A 16,474-nucleotide genomic window follows, 5' to 3' on the forward strand; every position below is an offset into this window, starting at 1 on the left:
TCAGAGAAATTCCTTACTGATATTTAAAATTCCTTTAAATATCTATATGCTGATTTCAACAACTTCAATCCTTAAAAAAGTCACAACTTTGGTTGGCCCTTTGGTTGGCCCTCACGGCCTTTCACTTCATCAGATCTGACCCTCTTTGTAAAAAGTTTGGACACCACTGGATTGCATTAAGACACTTAAAGGTATTGCTGATGAATACCACTGAGCATCTAAGGAAGCGGTGTGCAGAGTCAGAGCCAAAGTGGACCCATCACCCCTTTTCTCTCAAATCCTCTATTCCTCTGCTTCTGCTGCTGCAGAAGGGACAGACCATTCTTGCAAGAGGCCTGAATGGATCACTTACAAATTGCTTTTGAAATTAGGCTGAGAGCCACATGAAATTAGACTGAGGGGTACATGTGGGCGGAAAGGTGCAGTTTGCCCACTGTTTTATTTTAAAGGTAGTCAGAAGAACCACTTAAGAGCCATCTGACCAATGAAAATGAAACCATCCCAAAAGTGTCCTTTTCTGAAAGCTATGAGCCTGTTCTGGCTTTGAAACTGGGACCAAAGCAGATGTTCTGAACGGTTCTACATTCATACAGTGAAGAACTTTGCACAGCCAGCCTTGCCATTAGAAATTGGAAGAGGCAGTTGATTTGGGATGTCGTGCTTTATTGTTGTATGCTTAGCCAAAGGAGAGGTACTTTGGGGATTCATCAGGTACCAAAATAACTTGGTCAGCGTTTGGGACTACACATCTTGACTCTGCCTGGGGTAGCTCCATTTGCGGTTTTGTCTGAGACAGAAAAATGTCCTGTGTAGCATCTAGTAGAAGACTGTGTGCATGTGTGTGTCACCATGCACTCAACTGCAACTCTAATCACAACTATCACATCTATATAAAGCTACCTGAAGTGACTTGAATGGCAGTAAACAATGACTGCATTTCAACCTGGATACGTCCTTCATCTACTTGCATCAAGTCAACCCATATTCTCAGCTTGCCAATGTAGCAATATGGATTTTATCACCTCAGGCAACTGGTCAACAATGAGAATCTAACTAAGAGGTGAAAGCAAACAGGGTTGATTATCATCTACTATGGAAAAGTTGTCAGAGAAATTGATGGTATGACCTTAGTCCCATTATGTTATGTTTTAAACTTTTAATATAGTTGTTGTTATTATTTGTTTAGTGGCCTCAGTTTACATATGCTACCTTCCACAATATAATTTGCAAAAGTGAGGTCCCCACAAGAAGAGTACACTAAATTTAGAGAAGGTAAAGGCAGGTGGAAGAGGAGAGAGAAGGTAACAAGGGATGTGGGATACGACTGTCTGATCATGAAGTATTCATACTTTATTCCACAGGGATTAGAATTTTTTAAGCAATTTATTAAATTGTTCCTCAGGATGCCAGACAAGCAAGCATTTAATCCATTTATCTTTCTCTAAAGAAACAAGGCATGTCTGACACCATCTAATCTACATGCAGACCAGAAGTCTTGCCTCATCAAAAAGCCCACTTGGGACTGTTGATTTTTCTTAGGCACAACTAGTCATTCACCTCTTAGAGGCCTTCTTGACATATATCATATAAATGGTAATTTATCTCATGGTCCTTTGAAATAAAGACCTGTACATTTTCTGATGGAACCACATGTGGCATCAGAGTCATGAATTACTAAGAAAGGATTCAGAATGCGCTCTGCAAATGTATTCACTACATAACGGACTTCAGTTTCTGAGAATCAAATAGGTTTACTAGCAAATAAGTTTATGAAACCGTCTACCATGCTGCTGCTGCTCACATAAACTTATTACAACCTTGAAATCCAACAGTGATTTCCGGCAATATTTTCATAAACCTGATTAAGGTAGCTTTTAGGCAGGAAATTTTATTCAGCTAAGGGATCTTTTACTTCTATTTTCTTTAACCATGTTTTAAATAACTTTTTATTTTAATTGTTCCTTAGAAGTTTCAGTGGGGCAGACAACTATTTATTCTGTTACAATTGATGTATTGCTTTTTTACCATGCATGTTACCTTGGAAGAATTTTTATTCAGAAGAGTAGGATAAGTTTTCAATAAATGAATAAATGCTCAAAAATGCAGATACAAATGTTCCATTTTAACATTCTGTGGGGCTTTCCTCTATCAATTTTTAATTTAAAAGGTTATTGTTTAGAAAAGCTTTCTGTTTTCAAGGTTATACCATTACAGGCTGACTTGATTGAAGTAGACTTTTGTGATTCAAGTAGACTGTGGTCTAGGGGCATTTTGTCAATACTCCTATATGGTCAGGGCTTAATTAAAAATATTTTACAAAAATTCACACTCAGAGACACAGGCAAAACAAATGCAAGGATAGTAACAAGTCTGCTCTCTCAAAATATTGATAGTATGTCTGTGGTGCACATCAATACACACAACTCTTTACAAATGCTTGAAGATTAAATACTGAAATACTATATGTCCCATACTGTAGAAAGGCTGCTCATTTATAAGCAGGGAAGAGAGAAAATGTTTGATTTTCTGTCGCATACTATTACTATCACAGAGCTAAATATTAGAAAGAAGATCAGCTCAGCATGGCTCTCTAGATATTTCAATATCGCAAGCAATTACAGCCATTTCAAATCTTATACAAAACAAAGAATTAGATTGTTTCAGATAATTATGCAGTAAAGGCCTAGATTGTGGTTGAAGAAATATGCTGGCCTGGGTGTGTTGTCACAGATTATACTGAAAAAAACCCAACCTATTTGACATTTATTAGCTAAATTTAGCTGCAATAAACTGACTACAAGGAAAGACAGAAATTTTTAGAGGCAATGTGGGCACAACATTTGAGAGTCACTTAGAAAGTTACCTCGTCTTGAAGCTTCAAAACTATCAAAAAGGTTAATTCTCTGGATGTCATAGGTTAATGTGGTATTAGGCATCAGTGTTCTGTTTCTGTTAATGTTGGTGACTGCAAATTTGAAAGCTAACTCTTCCACGTTGACAGGTTCATTTTCCACAGTTTCAAATATCCCGCCTGTGAAAATAAAGAGACAAAAAAATAAGCTTTAGTCATGTTTTAGCTTGTCTTAGCATGTCATTAGATACAACACCAATCTAAATGAAAATAAGGAATGTCCATTTCAGAACAAGGAATAGAGAAAAAAATCGGTGGAGAGAGCAATTTTATTTCTTGTAGCACCTTGGTATATTGGTATTCAGCTGATGGCTTGACCATCAGTTAGTCAACACAAGAGGATAATGAGAAGGTAAACCGGTTTGAGGTTTTTAAAAATACCAATCAAATGGTATATAAATTGTTTGAAATAAATGAAGAAGTAAATTTTGATTTCAATCAACCACAGGGCAGTTATGGTTTGTTATAAACCATGGTTGGAACAACAAACCAGAGTTTAGATGAACCAGTTTTTCAGGTTCAGATTACATGTATCCAGAGAAGGGCAACAAAGATAGTGAGTGGCCTTCCGCCTATGGTAAGCGTGATGTCTGAACCAGGCCTCTGTCTTTCAGCCTTTATTGAAATAACAGCATGAAGGAGTAAATCACAACATAAAGATTGTAAGTGTATAGTATACAATAACATAACACATATTTTTAAAATTTGAGGTCCAGTTTAAGTGGCACCTGTCATTACTTCAATAAATATCTCTCATGCCCCAGCTGTATGTGAACATGTACTGTAGATAATGCCCCTTAGATTATATCAATCTCATGGCCAAATTCTGTGGAAATGTGGGGCTTGAGAAATGCATAATAAACAGCATATTTTGAAGCAAGTTCTTTAAGCAGCCACATCTAGCTCTTGATTTGCATGTATAATTTACTCATTTACTGCTATCCACTAGAGAATACTTTGAATTTTGCAGCCACTTATTTCCCCATGTGAAATTCACAATTCACATATTGCTTAATATTTCCCAGTCAACAAAATATAATCTGCTAATGTGCTGCAAGGGCTCTTTTGCTTTTTATATGTCGCCGGTATAGAGTAGCATAGTCATTATCTCACAATCAGGAAATGGAAATACACAGTAGAATTACAACCTGCTTTACATTTTAACTCAGCAGTCACAATGTTAATAGTTCTTAGAAGAAAATAAGATTGAAATGTCATACACTTTTTAAGCAAGTAACATTAGGTTTACCATTTAAATAACATGTAATTTTATAGATGATCACATCTTAAACAATTTTATTATGTATCCCTTTATATTACAGCTGCCTCACAATTCTTTATCCCATAATTCTTTTAGATAATGAATAATGGCATTACCAACCAGTCTACTGGTCCCTTGGTTCACTCTACTTAGCATTCCCCAATAGTACTTCGTTTGGATTATAGTACCAACTACTGAGCTACATGCTGAAATTAATGTCAGTCAGCTCTGTCCATCATATTTTTCTCTTATCAGGACTCCTGTAATCTCTGGAAGATTTATATCTATAAGTTCCCTCCAGCCATCAAGAAACATCTGACAGTTCCTTTGTCAGTTTGAACATGAACCAAATAACTTTCATTGCTACTATTTGTCACCGTCCCCTCACTCACTGAGTTGGCATCCACCTTTTGGGTTTGCAGAATCCTGCTTTTCCTATAAATGCAAACTTATTGCAGTTCAGCCAGTTATTTCCCTGCACAAGCTTGATAATAAAGAATGGTGTTACAAAAAGGGTCACCGCCTTGCTTGTGATATAGGACTGCCTAAGAGACAATCCATGTAATTTATGAACAAGACAGTAGATATCCTGTTAGATACCCTGGACTCACAGAAAGGAAAGGGCCAGGCCTGCATCTTTTCCTTTCTAGTAATCAGTTAGCCTTGAGACACAGCAGCCTAGCATGGTTGGGATTGCAATCAAATAAGGCTCCTTAATCAACTCCAGGTTTCTAATTCAGTATAGTTTATTAGTCCTGCAATCCTAAATTCTTTAGGAGGGCGCACCAACAGTCAAAGGGTGCATTGGATCTCCCAATCTGAGGTCAGGGAGAGAGAGCTCCAACTTTGGAAAGGGAGATCAAGTGTCATTTTCCCGCCCATCTCTGACTTGTACAACCACCGCTGTGGCTGTTACCCTACTAGTATTGAACTCTGACGTGGTAGGACCAAAAGGGGTGTGTGCTGGGAAAAGATATGAAGACCTGGTGACTTTCCAATCATCTGATACTCCTCCAAACCCAGAAACTTGAGAATCGCCTCTCTCCATATGAATCTACCCAAATCCTGCAATCATCATGCAAGCCCTTCTTCGTGTGTCTCCTCCACAAAAGGTCTGGAGGGTGGCTACATGAGAACGGGCCTACATGTGTTTTTTAAAAAACACATCCACATGATGCCCTTCAGTAGTTCCACAGGTGGGTAACATAGGGTGTACATTGTATCCCCCCCCCCATTACCACATTATCCATGGATCAACATTGTCTGGACACAAAAAGAACGTGTACATACAGGGTACATCAGATCCACTTTAATTTGCTGGATGTACACAGCCTCGTTATTCAATGAAACTAAAGGAAGCCTCCAGACTAACGATTGGAAAGTTCCTCAGCTGTAAGATCAGTCATTACTTACGCTTAGCTTGTGCCATCTTTGTTCATGCCAATATTTAGTCCCTTTAACACCATAAAGTTAAATCATTTCCCTGATTCTGCTGCTTTTGCTTTGGCATTGATTTTCCACCCACCCCCCACCGCATGATCTAAATGTGCAAACTATTTATGAGATTATTAGTTCTCCAGTGGTTCGTCTTTGAAAATAAAACACTGAATACACTTTATGAGCTTTCCTGTAGAAGGAATCATGACATATATGCAAGTAACAAATTATTCATCTGTTTCAATATTTACTCAATGCCTCACAAGCTTGTGAATCATAATCTCTAGACTGACGGTGAAATGGAAGATTAAAGTGGCAGCCTTGATGGAGAACCCATAAAATGTCAGATGCTGTATATAGGTAAACATAATTAGTGTATCTTAGAAATTAACGGCCTGGAAAGAGCTACAAGGAAGAAACTCAATATAAAAAAGATAATGAAATAAATCATTAAAAATGCTAGGAAAGTCTGCGCATGGAAGTCAGTGTTGATCTTTGGACAAATGTGCAGTTTATAGTAAGTATACATACGAAGATCTGAGTGGAAGGTCTTTAAAGGTAAAGCCTATAATTTCCCAATTCATTTGTTTGATGTAAAATTACAGGTCCATTCTATTACAGGCTTTGCAGCCTAATAAAGGCCTGGAACATTCAGATTAACAGCCACATCCTACGTATGTTTACTTAAGAGTCTCACTGAACTGAATGATGCATACTTTGTTGTAAACGTGCCAAGAACTCCGTCCTGAAGCAATCAAATGATTATTTCAAAATGGATTGGCTAGAGCATTCCTGTGGGATTAAAGACACTAGCATATCCTTTACTCTTCCCAAAACTCTCATAAATTCATGGGAAGAATGTGATATTTAATCCTTTAAGCAGGGGAAGGGAACCTTTACATGCTGCTGGACTAAAAGTACCATCAACCAATGGCCACGATGGCTGGTATTGATGGAGTCCAACAACATCTGAAGGGCCACAGATTCCTTGCCTCTGTTTTAAATGGCACAATAGAAGTGTAGAAAGCTGCTTCATACCAGTGCAGACTAGTTGTCCATCTTGCGCAGGATGTCAGGCCGAGAAACTTTTGCATAACTGTTACCTGATCTTTTTACCTGGAGATGCCAAGGGTTGACTCTGGGATCTTCTGCATGCAAAGAATGCATTCTAATACTGAGCTAAACTCATTCCCACACATACTATGGCAAATGAGCACTTTGGAGTGACGTGTGCTATGGATACATTCCCAAATCTTCCTCTAATTCTGCCCTGATTCTACATGGGCATGATTATGAATCCATTTTGAGTGCTGTATGCTCTATGCAGTTCTGGTTACCCAGCTCAAAAAGGATAGTGTAGAGCTCAAAAGTACAGAAAAGATCAGCCAGAATGATGAAGGTTTGGGGGCATTTTCCCTTACAAGGAAGGCTCAAATGGTTGAGGCATTTAGTTTAGAGGGAAGTATGACAAGAGGGCTAATCTACACTTCCATTTGTCCCACGATTTCTTCCGTTTGTCCCATGATTTCTAGGCATGGGTCCAAAACATTTTTCTTTAGTCCCACCATTTTCCTCTGACAAAACTTGCTGTTTATTGCTGAATCAGAACAAACGTCAATCTGCCGAAAACCCAGTTGACATTTGCTTTGTTTCAGCAATAAACAGCAGGTTTTCTCGGAGAAAGAGGCAAGATAAAAGACAAACCTCTTGGAGCCATGCCTAGGATTCATGGGACAAATGGGAGGATGAATGAGCATATATACAGAATAAGGAATAATAATACATTTGAATTTTGGCATAAGATAAGCTCCATTGTCCTCTTTCTCTGAATCCTTCCTTACTACTGTTGACATCTGATTGCACATGTATAAAAGTATTAAAGAATGAACTAACATCTGATGGATGTTTCAGGTGGCTGGACTAAGATGTAGTTACTAAAATCATTATTTCAAAATGTAGTCATGTCATACATCTTGTGTATGCTCTGACCTTGATCTGTCTACAGTAAGTGTCTAGTAAATAAGTCACACTAGAGAACATAAATGCATATACCAAGTAGCAACATTTTTTGAGACAAAGACAATAACTGATCTGATATTTTACCAAATGTGTTATACTTTGCATGTAAGTGCTCTCAGTTCTATACCTAACATAAATGAACTCCAGTTAAAAGTTAGCAAAGCTGCAAAAAACTTTTGCCTGGTACTTTTGAAGGCTGTTGCAAGTCAGTGTAGACAATAGTGGGCTGTATTAGAGGTGGGTAATGTGCGACCCTTTAGATATTGCTAGACTGCCATCTTCACCATTCCTGACCATTGTACAAACTAGCTGGGGCTGATGGTTTAAAGCAGGGACTGGGAACCTATGGCTTTCTGGGTGTTGCTAGACTACAGCTCCCATCATTCCTGACCATTGGTTATGCTGGCTGGGGCTGATGGGATTTATAGTCCAGGAAAATCTGGCGGCACACAGATTTCCCACCCCAGGTTTAATGGCATCTTTTTGCTTCCATTGGAAACTATGTACCACACCACTGTTTTCATTTCAACATAGATTCAAACCAGGACAAGAGAGTTATTTCATTATTTTCATAAATAACTAAAGAATAATTGTGAAATACCCCTTATTTAACAGTGTATCTTTAAATACAGTGCACTTTTAGAAACAAGAAATAAGTATGAACAAAAAGTAGCTATAAACAAAGAAAATAAAATGCAGTGGCTAGAATGAAGACCAGAAGGGAATTCACTTTTAAATGCCTTATGGGACAAAGTATGGGTAGACTCTTCTCTGAGCTAATATTACTGACTTTTTCTCTGGAATTATTATACAATTATGTATAGTAAAGTTCTGTTTGTGCAGTTATGAATTAATTAAGGACATGTAAAGAACTCACACATAGATATTAAAATCACCATATTCTCACACTCTTAGATGAGAATGAGGCTGGAAGGTTATTAGATATTTCCGGCAACCATTTGCACTTCAGTCAGATTAATTGCATAGGTACAGAAATACCTTTGGACATTACAGCCGGAGACATTGTCACAGCATATTAACATTAACCCCATGATCAAATTAATATTTCAACCTTATGTGTTCCTGCCATAACTCCTGGGGAAGCAGAATCACAGAGCTGAGAAAGTCTTGAAGGTGAGCTAAGACAGGATGTTCTAGATGCAAACCTTTCTAACAAATTAGGCTACATCAATTAAAAATATGGATTTGGGTGTTCAAATCAGTGGCAGTAGAGAAGGCATCAAGGAATCATGCTTCCTATATCTCCGCTAACCCAGGAATAGTACCTCGGGTTAAGAACTTTGCTTCAGGATGAGAACAGAAATTGCGCGGCAGCGGCACAGCAGCACCAGCAGTGGGAAGCCCCATTAGCTAAAGTGGTGCTTCAGGTTAAGAACAGTTTCAGATTAAGAACAGACCTCCAGAATGAATTAAGTTCTTAACCCAAGGTACCACTGTAGTTTTTACTGCTGCCACTGCTGTGAACCAAGACGTAAATCTTACTTCTAAACTTACTTTACAAATTTTTGTCTGATTCTTTTTTAAGCAGGGTAAGAAGGGGGCAGCTACTTCATAGTTGAGATTGCTCAAAACAAGTTTTTACAGCCTAATTCCTATGCTTTTAATGTTGTTTCAAACTGTTCAACCCACATATGTGGGTGCCTGGAGGGATAAACTGCAATTAATATATCCTCTCCTACCCAATGAATATATCCCCTCCTACCCATTAAAACTCATCTCACACTTTTAGTGTGGATACCCACGTTGCTACCTCATATGGAGATGCTCTGGGTGGATGACTGTATTCCTGGAGGGATGCTTCACAGGCTAGCTAACTATACGGTTGTCTGTGGGGAGGAGGGCAGTTATCCTGTGTCCCTTGACAACAACTGAGGGGGTTTATATGGTTAGTCAATCAATTAGTCCTTCTGATTTGCCATAAATATAAAGTTATCTCTTGTGAGCTGCTCTGAGTGCAACTTTCTTAATAACAAATATGAAATAAAATGTATAAATATGCATGTAGATAGACAGGATAGATAAAACAAATTTTGTGTTTATTATATGCAGGTTCCTGGTTCCCAACAGAGTCTTTTTCAATTAGGCGTTCAAGCCTGAAAGGATTTCCCTATGGCTCTATTGACATAATTCATGCTCCCGAGTTTCTCAGTAATGAATCCCTTTTTAAAAGAACAACTGACCTGATTTACTTAGTTTTGGACAGTGGGCACGTGTCTGTAACATGTTAAAAGATTGCCTGGGAAGCAAAAACATTTTTGTGTGCCTATGAACACCAGTTATGTGCTGGCGAAGTATCAGAATAACTAGTGAAGCCGGGGTATGAAATGTAGTGGTTAACTGACATGCATTTATTCATTGTACTGTCTGACCAGCATCTAGTGATGAGGCAGGAGCTGAGCAAGAGAACATTGAAGGAAGCTGAGCCAAGAAGCCCAGTAGAATCAGTTATCCCAGCAAGAGTCCAAGAGCTACTGAGAGTCTTATATTCTCTTGCCAGCCTCTCCTTTTCCTCTGACTTCTCCCTCCTGGCAAAAAAAGCCTCTCCTATGACAACCCTGAGTTTGTCACCACTACTGCCTTGAAGTCCAGGAGGCAAATGGGGAAAATTATACACATACAGACACAACCTGGGGAAGGAAGCTTTGAAATGATGGAACTGTTACCTTTTCTGGACAAAATAAATCCTCTATGGAGCCCTTTTCTGGGCTTTCTTCAGAAAACAAAATATATATTTTTGACCATCCTTATCAGAGGAATTATGTGAGTGAGAAACAGAGGAGCAAGAGAAGAAGGGACTGTTTTGACACTTAAGGGCACCCAAAGCCCAGTAATGTGTGAAATTCCCTTCACAACTATGTCACATCAAAATTTTGATTTCCCGCAATACCCTCATCAAGGATCCTACAAATTTGCTTTGACATTATAAACATGCCCATATCATGCCTCAGATGATTAGACACTGAATCCAAATAGAGCAACCTTGACAGTAACTTCCTTCAATAGTGTTGGTCTATCTGCCAGAAAGCGGCTTGGTCATTCTGGCCACCTGACCCGGAAGCTGTACTCGGCCAATAAAGCGAGATGAACACCGCAACCCCAGAATCGTCCGCAACTGGACCTAACGGTCAGGGGTCCCTTCACCTATACCTTTATGTTTTTGATAATTATCCACAGTCAAGAGAAGGAGCACACAGATGGATGCAAACCCTGAGCAGTGTGAATTAACAAAAATGTTATTTTTAATCAAATGAAATTATAGACATCAATATATCAGATTATCACTTTTGCCTCACATCTTTGTTAAGCACATGTAGAAAGCTATAATGCAGAAAGTGTTCCACAAAATAATAATTAAAATATACTGGTAATCATAATAATATAGCTTACCACCTTGGGATGGGAAGTAAAGAGATTCTTAAGAAAAAATCTTTACCTTTCATGCATTCAGTGCATATTTTTGAACTAAGACATGTAATGGTTTGATCTTGCCCCCCACCCAGTCCTCTTTCTTGTTATATGGGCTATGTGTACAAAGAATAAACATTATGTCTTCCTCATCAAAAGTTACACTGCTCGAGTGCCCATTAGTTATCTATAAGGCGCTTACAAGCATAAGGTTTTTACTGTAGCTGCAGAAATCTGGGCTTATCCTGGAAAAGTATGGATTAGCTGAGATCACAGCCTTTTCATATAGCACAGCTTTAAAAGAACAATTTGATTTTTGGAATAAAAATAAAAGAGAAAGAAAGAGAAATAAGAATACAGTGTCTTTTGAGTTATATCTGATTTGTTCCCTTCCTGCTACCTTTTTCTTCTGAACTAATTATGTTAACTGCAATGGCATTTCATTGATCAATGAAATAATAAGCTCCCTTTCTTCTCAACTCCAGGGAGTGATCTACCTAGATCTTTGGAACAGCTTTGAGATTAGGAGGGAAATATGTGTGCTCTTTTCTACTTCATGCAGGGGTGAGAGGGAGAAAAAAATGCAATACAGTTGGATCTAGGATTGAACATTAAGAACCATGATGACTGCACTGCTTAATATCTTCCAATTAATATACACATTCATTTGTTTAAATGTAATATTTTTCTACCCTGACTTTCATGACATACTTTCACAAGGTGGCTTACAATGAAAACTTTTAAATATTTAATATTTTTATTGTATTGAACAAACGTAATAAAAGCAACATCAGATTAAAAACATTACATGCCACATCAATCTCCACAGCAGTGCAAGATTCCAGGCACCTACCCAAGGTTCATGTTTCCTTTGGAAACAATATATAGGATGGTGGCAATAAGAGCAGTCAAAAGACTTAGCATAATAAAAGTATTTAGAGAAAGACCACAAGAGAGGAGCCCAGACAGAGCCCCTTTGAAGAGGGCAGGATTCCAAAAGTGTGCGAAAACCACTGAAAATGTACATGCCACCTTCTAGATACCACCTCTCTGTGTGTGTGTGTGTGTGTGTGAGGGAGAGAGAGAGAGAGAGAGAAGAGAGGGAGGGAGAGAGAGAGAGAGAGAGAGATGAAAGTGGGAATACCACTAACTGAGAAGATTAGTTTATTCTGAGATCTAATGAAATGTTATCACATCAGATAAATAACCTATTTACTAACTGGTCATCCATAATGTATATCAGGCAACAAGAGAGGAGGTTGGGAGAGGTAGGTATTAGTTATTTGCTTCTTCAGCACAGCCACCTAGTAGCACATCATTATTTAGCACCAATACAAAATGAGTACATGTTTTCCTTCTCCTCTGACGATAGTTAAGAGGCATCTAATTGCTAAGTGGATGAGATATGCAGAGCCATTCCAGTGAGGGTCTGGGGAGCAGGGGCAGCAGATTATCTGTTCTATCCAAAGCTTTTCCCCTTACAGTATTTGCACCATGCCAGGTCCAAACTCGTAGCTGAGGGGCCAGAGGATTGGTCTCCTTGGAAGATACACTGAGTTTTAGATCAAAAGTTGCCATCATCCTTTCTCCTGGCTTGTTGACAGGAGGATCAACAGCAGTAGCTTATTGCCCACTTACCAGTGGCATGATCATAGAATTGTACAGTTGGAAGGGAATCCCAAGGTCAGCTAGGCGGCTAGCAGTGAGGCAGTGCTGCCCCACCCACCACTAGGGGTTGGGATTGTAAATCATCCCTGCCTAATTTTTTATGGTAAATGCCATAGCTGCAGGAAGCAGTTCATTTCATGAACAAATCAGTATCTTTGACCATGCTCAGTTGGTACACAATTACCATGGTTGTCATTGTATGATACAGATATGTAGAAGATGTAAGGCATAGATTAAATATCGCTTGGTTAGGACCAAGCAAAGATTAAAAGCTATAAAGAGCATTGAGAGCATCTGATAAAAGGACACTATGGTGAATTGTGTTGGAATATGTTCAGGCGGTTGTTGCCATCCAAGCAGAACTGTTCTCTGATGCTTTTGCATAAGGGACCATTTACACTTGACCGAGTCTGTCGCTATGTGACAAGCAAACACAGCCATTCATGGGAAGACGAAGAAGAAATGACAGTATGTGTGATGCTGCTATAGACAAAAATATTTCCATACTGAGCTTTTAAGCTGAAACAGTTTCTTGTGATTTTCAGGCCAGCAACAAGGTCAGGTTGCAGATAATGTTAGCACCAAACACTTTCCATTTTTGTATAACAAAACTTCAGCATTTGACAGAGGGAAGCAGCTACCTTTGCCTGACGCTGTGCAATGTTCTCTTGGCTAGGATCCAAAGACCTCTTAAGGCTCTCCTGAGGCTTTTGGCTTAAATCAGTAGACCCTTCCTGCCAGATCAGTGCTTTTACAACTCTCTTCAGTCTTCTGTCATGTGGCTGTTCAAGTCTAAATCACTAATGGGTGCATGAAACAAGAACTATCTAAGCATTTTACACTGAAGAGGCTTGTTCTACACTTTATCACCCTCTTTGGGAAAACTGCAGTTGTATGGGCGGTAGTACCATTCTTCTATTTTTACCCATGATGCACTCCGAGAGGAAACTTTCCATCAGCACATACATGTGGAACTGCACTCATTTTTAATTTCTTTATAAGACTGTGTTCTAAATGATGTCTCTTGGCTGCCGTATAGACATTAAAAGTAAGGGGTCTGGGTTTTGAAACTTTCTTGGCAATTATCAATCTGGAACATTACTGCTTCTCAGTCCACCAAGGGCTGTTTGAATTGAGAAATGCTCTATTCATGCCATCATTAGTGAATACTAAAATTCCAAGATACTGCATTGTCTGCACCCACTCCTAACTCTAGAGAGCAAGCTTTGCTAGTTAAAATGGCAACATTGCTTCATGACAGTTGTTTTTTAATCTTTTTTATGGGGGAAATGTTTTTTCCAAAAGCCTACACTTCCTTGCCAGCTACTGAAAAATACTTCCTGTGTGAAATAAGATAGGTATTATTATTTTAAATAAGACCATAGCCCTATTCAGGCATTTCAATTACTTCTGAATGATCTGATGCAGTTCTCTGCTTTTTAAATATATATATAACAAAGTCTTATTTGTTTTATGTGCATTTTAATAGAACGCCAGAAGTCGTGCCTTTTACCAGTTTGGGCTTCAATCTTCCCATGTCTACTCAGACCATACATTCAACAGGGTTTATTCTGAAGCTAAGTGGGGGTAGGGCTTTGCAGCCTTAGATTGGTACACCAGCTGGTATACCCTAACTAAAGTGTTACACTTGTTGCTAGTGGATTTCCAGACTCATTTTAAATGCTGGTTTAGACCTTTAAAGCCCTAAATGGTTTGCAGCCAGGTTGCTTGCCTGTCCAAGTTTTAAGACTGGCCCACTTGTAAGATCAGTTAAACTAGTGGATACTAAGGACAGGGCCTTCTCAGCAGCGATCCCTAACCTTTAAGATGTGCAGGTATAAAAAAACCCACCTGTTTGTCTCACCTCGTGCAAGAGGTGGCTGGGTTGGATATGCTGTTTTGTTATTTTATTGATGCGACTTTGGGAATGGTTTTATCTTGGTTGAATTATATTTACTATATGCAATGCTATACTATCGGACTGTATTTTTATGATCATATTGCTTTTCACCATCACGTGTTCTGGGAAAAGAAGTATTTAAATATTTAAAACTAACTAACTAACAAATGGAAATGTGTTTTTAATTACAATTTTTCATGCAGATTTTTTTTAATAAAAAAAAAAAGATTAATGTGGAAATGGGATGGAACAGACTTCCGAGTGAACACACATGAAAGCGACGTGAACCAGAAACGGACTGATTAGCCCATCTGTACTTCTAAGAGCTGTGCAGCTGATGAGAACAGAGAACCCCCACAATAAAGTGGCATTTTAAAGTGGCTGCAATGTATTTCATTCTTCTCTTTGCTCACCACCATCTGCATTTTACTTTTACTTTATATTTTGTCAGAACTTTAAATAGCCTTCGGTGGGCAACTCGTGTTGTTGCATGTTAGATTAAATATCTTTTAATGGTCAAGATGTAGAGCTAATGGTCAGCAAATCTGGGGAAAGAAAGAAGGTTGCAATTAAAATAATCAGGAAATGAAAATAATGTGAATGCCACCAGAAGCATGAGTGTTAGGACCCAGTGACTACTGTGAGATATTTTAGTGTGATAGAGAAACAAATTGATTCATTTGCGAAATTTATGTTAAACCTCCTTTCTCGGCTATTACTTTGTTAAATCCTGCTTCCAACTGGATAGCATATTTAACAGGTAACTTAACTTAATGGTTGTTTTTTTTAAAAAAAAAAAGTCAAATCCTCTTTGTAACCTTCATTTCTTCCTAAAGATAAATAAGCAAAACTTACTCTAAGCTAATAACTACAATTAAGCCCAAAGAAGTACAGGGAAGGAGGAACCTGCACTTCCCAGAAACTAATTAACAAGTTAAGTCAAGCAAGCAAGCCATAACGTTAGCTTCACTTAGTGTTATGCATTTTCATAAAGGACATGACCCCTGCTGGGATCTACTCACCCCAGCTGGTAGGGAAATTGATTTTTTCCTCCTTTATGCTAATTAACAGCAAGACTGGAGATGAGCGGTTGCCCCATCCAAGATTTTAGCAAGAGAAATCTGGATGACTCAAGCAGTTTGATATGCTGTAGCTACAGGGGAAGATAATCAAACTTCCAAACCACCAGCCATTCTGGCATGTGTGAAAAATTTCTTTCTCACCTGGCCCATTTTAAGGAATGTGCTGCTATTGTCGCCCTAATCTCCAAATGTAATGCAGTGGGAATGGCTGTACTGCCAGAGAAAGGGATGGTGGGAAGCCATTTTGATCTCTTAAAATGCTATATAAATGGGTATATAGACTGAAATGGCAGAACAGTGCTATGGGGAAGAAGTAACTAGGCACCTTTTAATTTATTTTAAAGGACTGCTGACCAATTGGGTATGATTAAAGTAGAGAAGCACTCAGTTTTAAAAGAACTGAACAACCACACTGTTATTTCACAGACATGAAGACGGGTAAACTGCGTCAGTCCTCATCAGTGATATAAGGGGCAATATTCAACAGGTGACTTGTCATTCCAAGTTGGAAAACAAATAACATTTTAGCAACAAAGACTCTACCGGGGGGTATGATTCCTTCCCCACCCCAGTTTTTATGTGCATGTTCAAGAAGGAAAAATGAAAACACAACTTGGAGGAAAGATATTCATAACCCACATGACACCACAGAACTGCAAGTGTCAGGTCATTGCTCCAAAAAGAAACCACCTATGCAGTAATATTGAAAATATTAAAGCCGTTATGGCAAAGGTATAATTTGCTAGAGTCTTTTTGTGCCTTTCAACCAT

General features: G+C 38.6%; 1 protein-coding gene across 4 annotated transcripts in view; it reads right to left on the reverse strand.

Moving 5' to 3' along the window:
- GRIK1 (glutamate ionotropic receptor kainate type subunit 1) overlaps positions 1-16,474 on the reverse strand; it is a 165,705-nt gene that overhangs the window by 71,911 nt on the left and 77,320 nt on the right. For all 4 annotated transcript variants that reach the window (XM_082220734.1, XM_082220736.1, XM_082220735.1 and 1 more), the window contains exon 2: positions 2,864-3,031. In XM_082220734.1, coding sequence (XP_082076860.1) covers positions 2,864-3,031 — 168 coding nt within the window. The remainder of the gene's footprint in view (positions 1-2,863; positions 3,032-16,474) is intronic.

Source organism: Podarcis vaucheri, assembly GCF_965113315.1.
Source record: "Podarcis vaucheri genome assembly, chromosome: 4".
NCBI lineage: Eukaryota > Metazoa > Chordata > Lepidosauria > Squamata > Lacertidae > Podarcis > Podarcis vaucheri.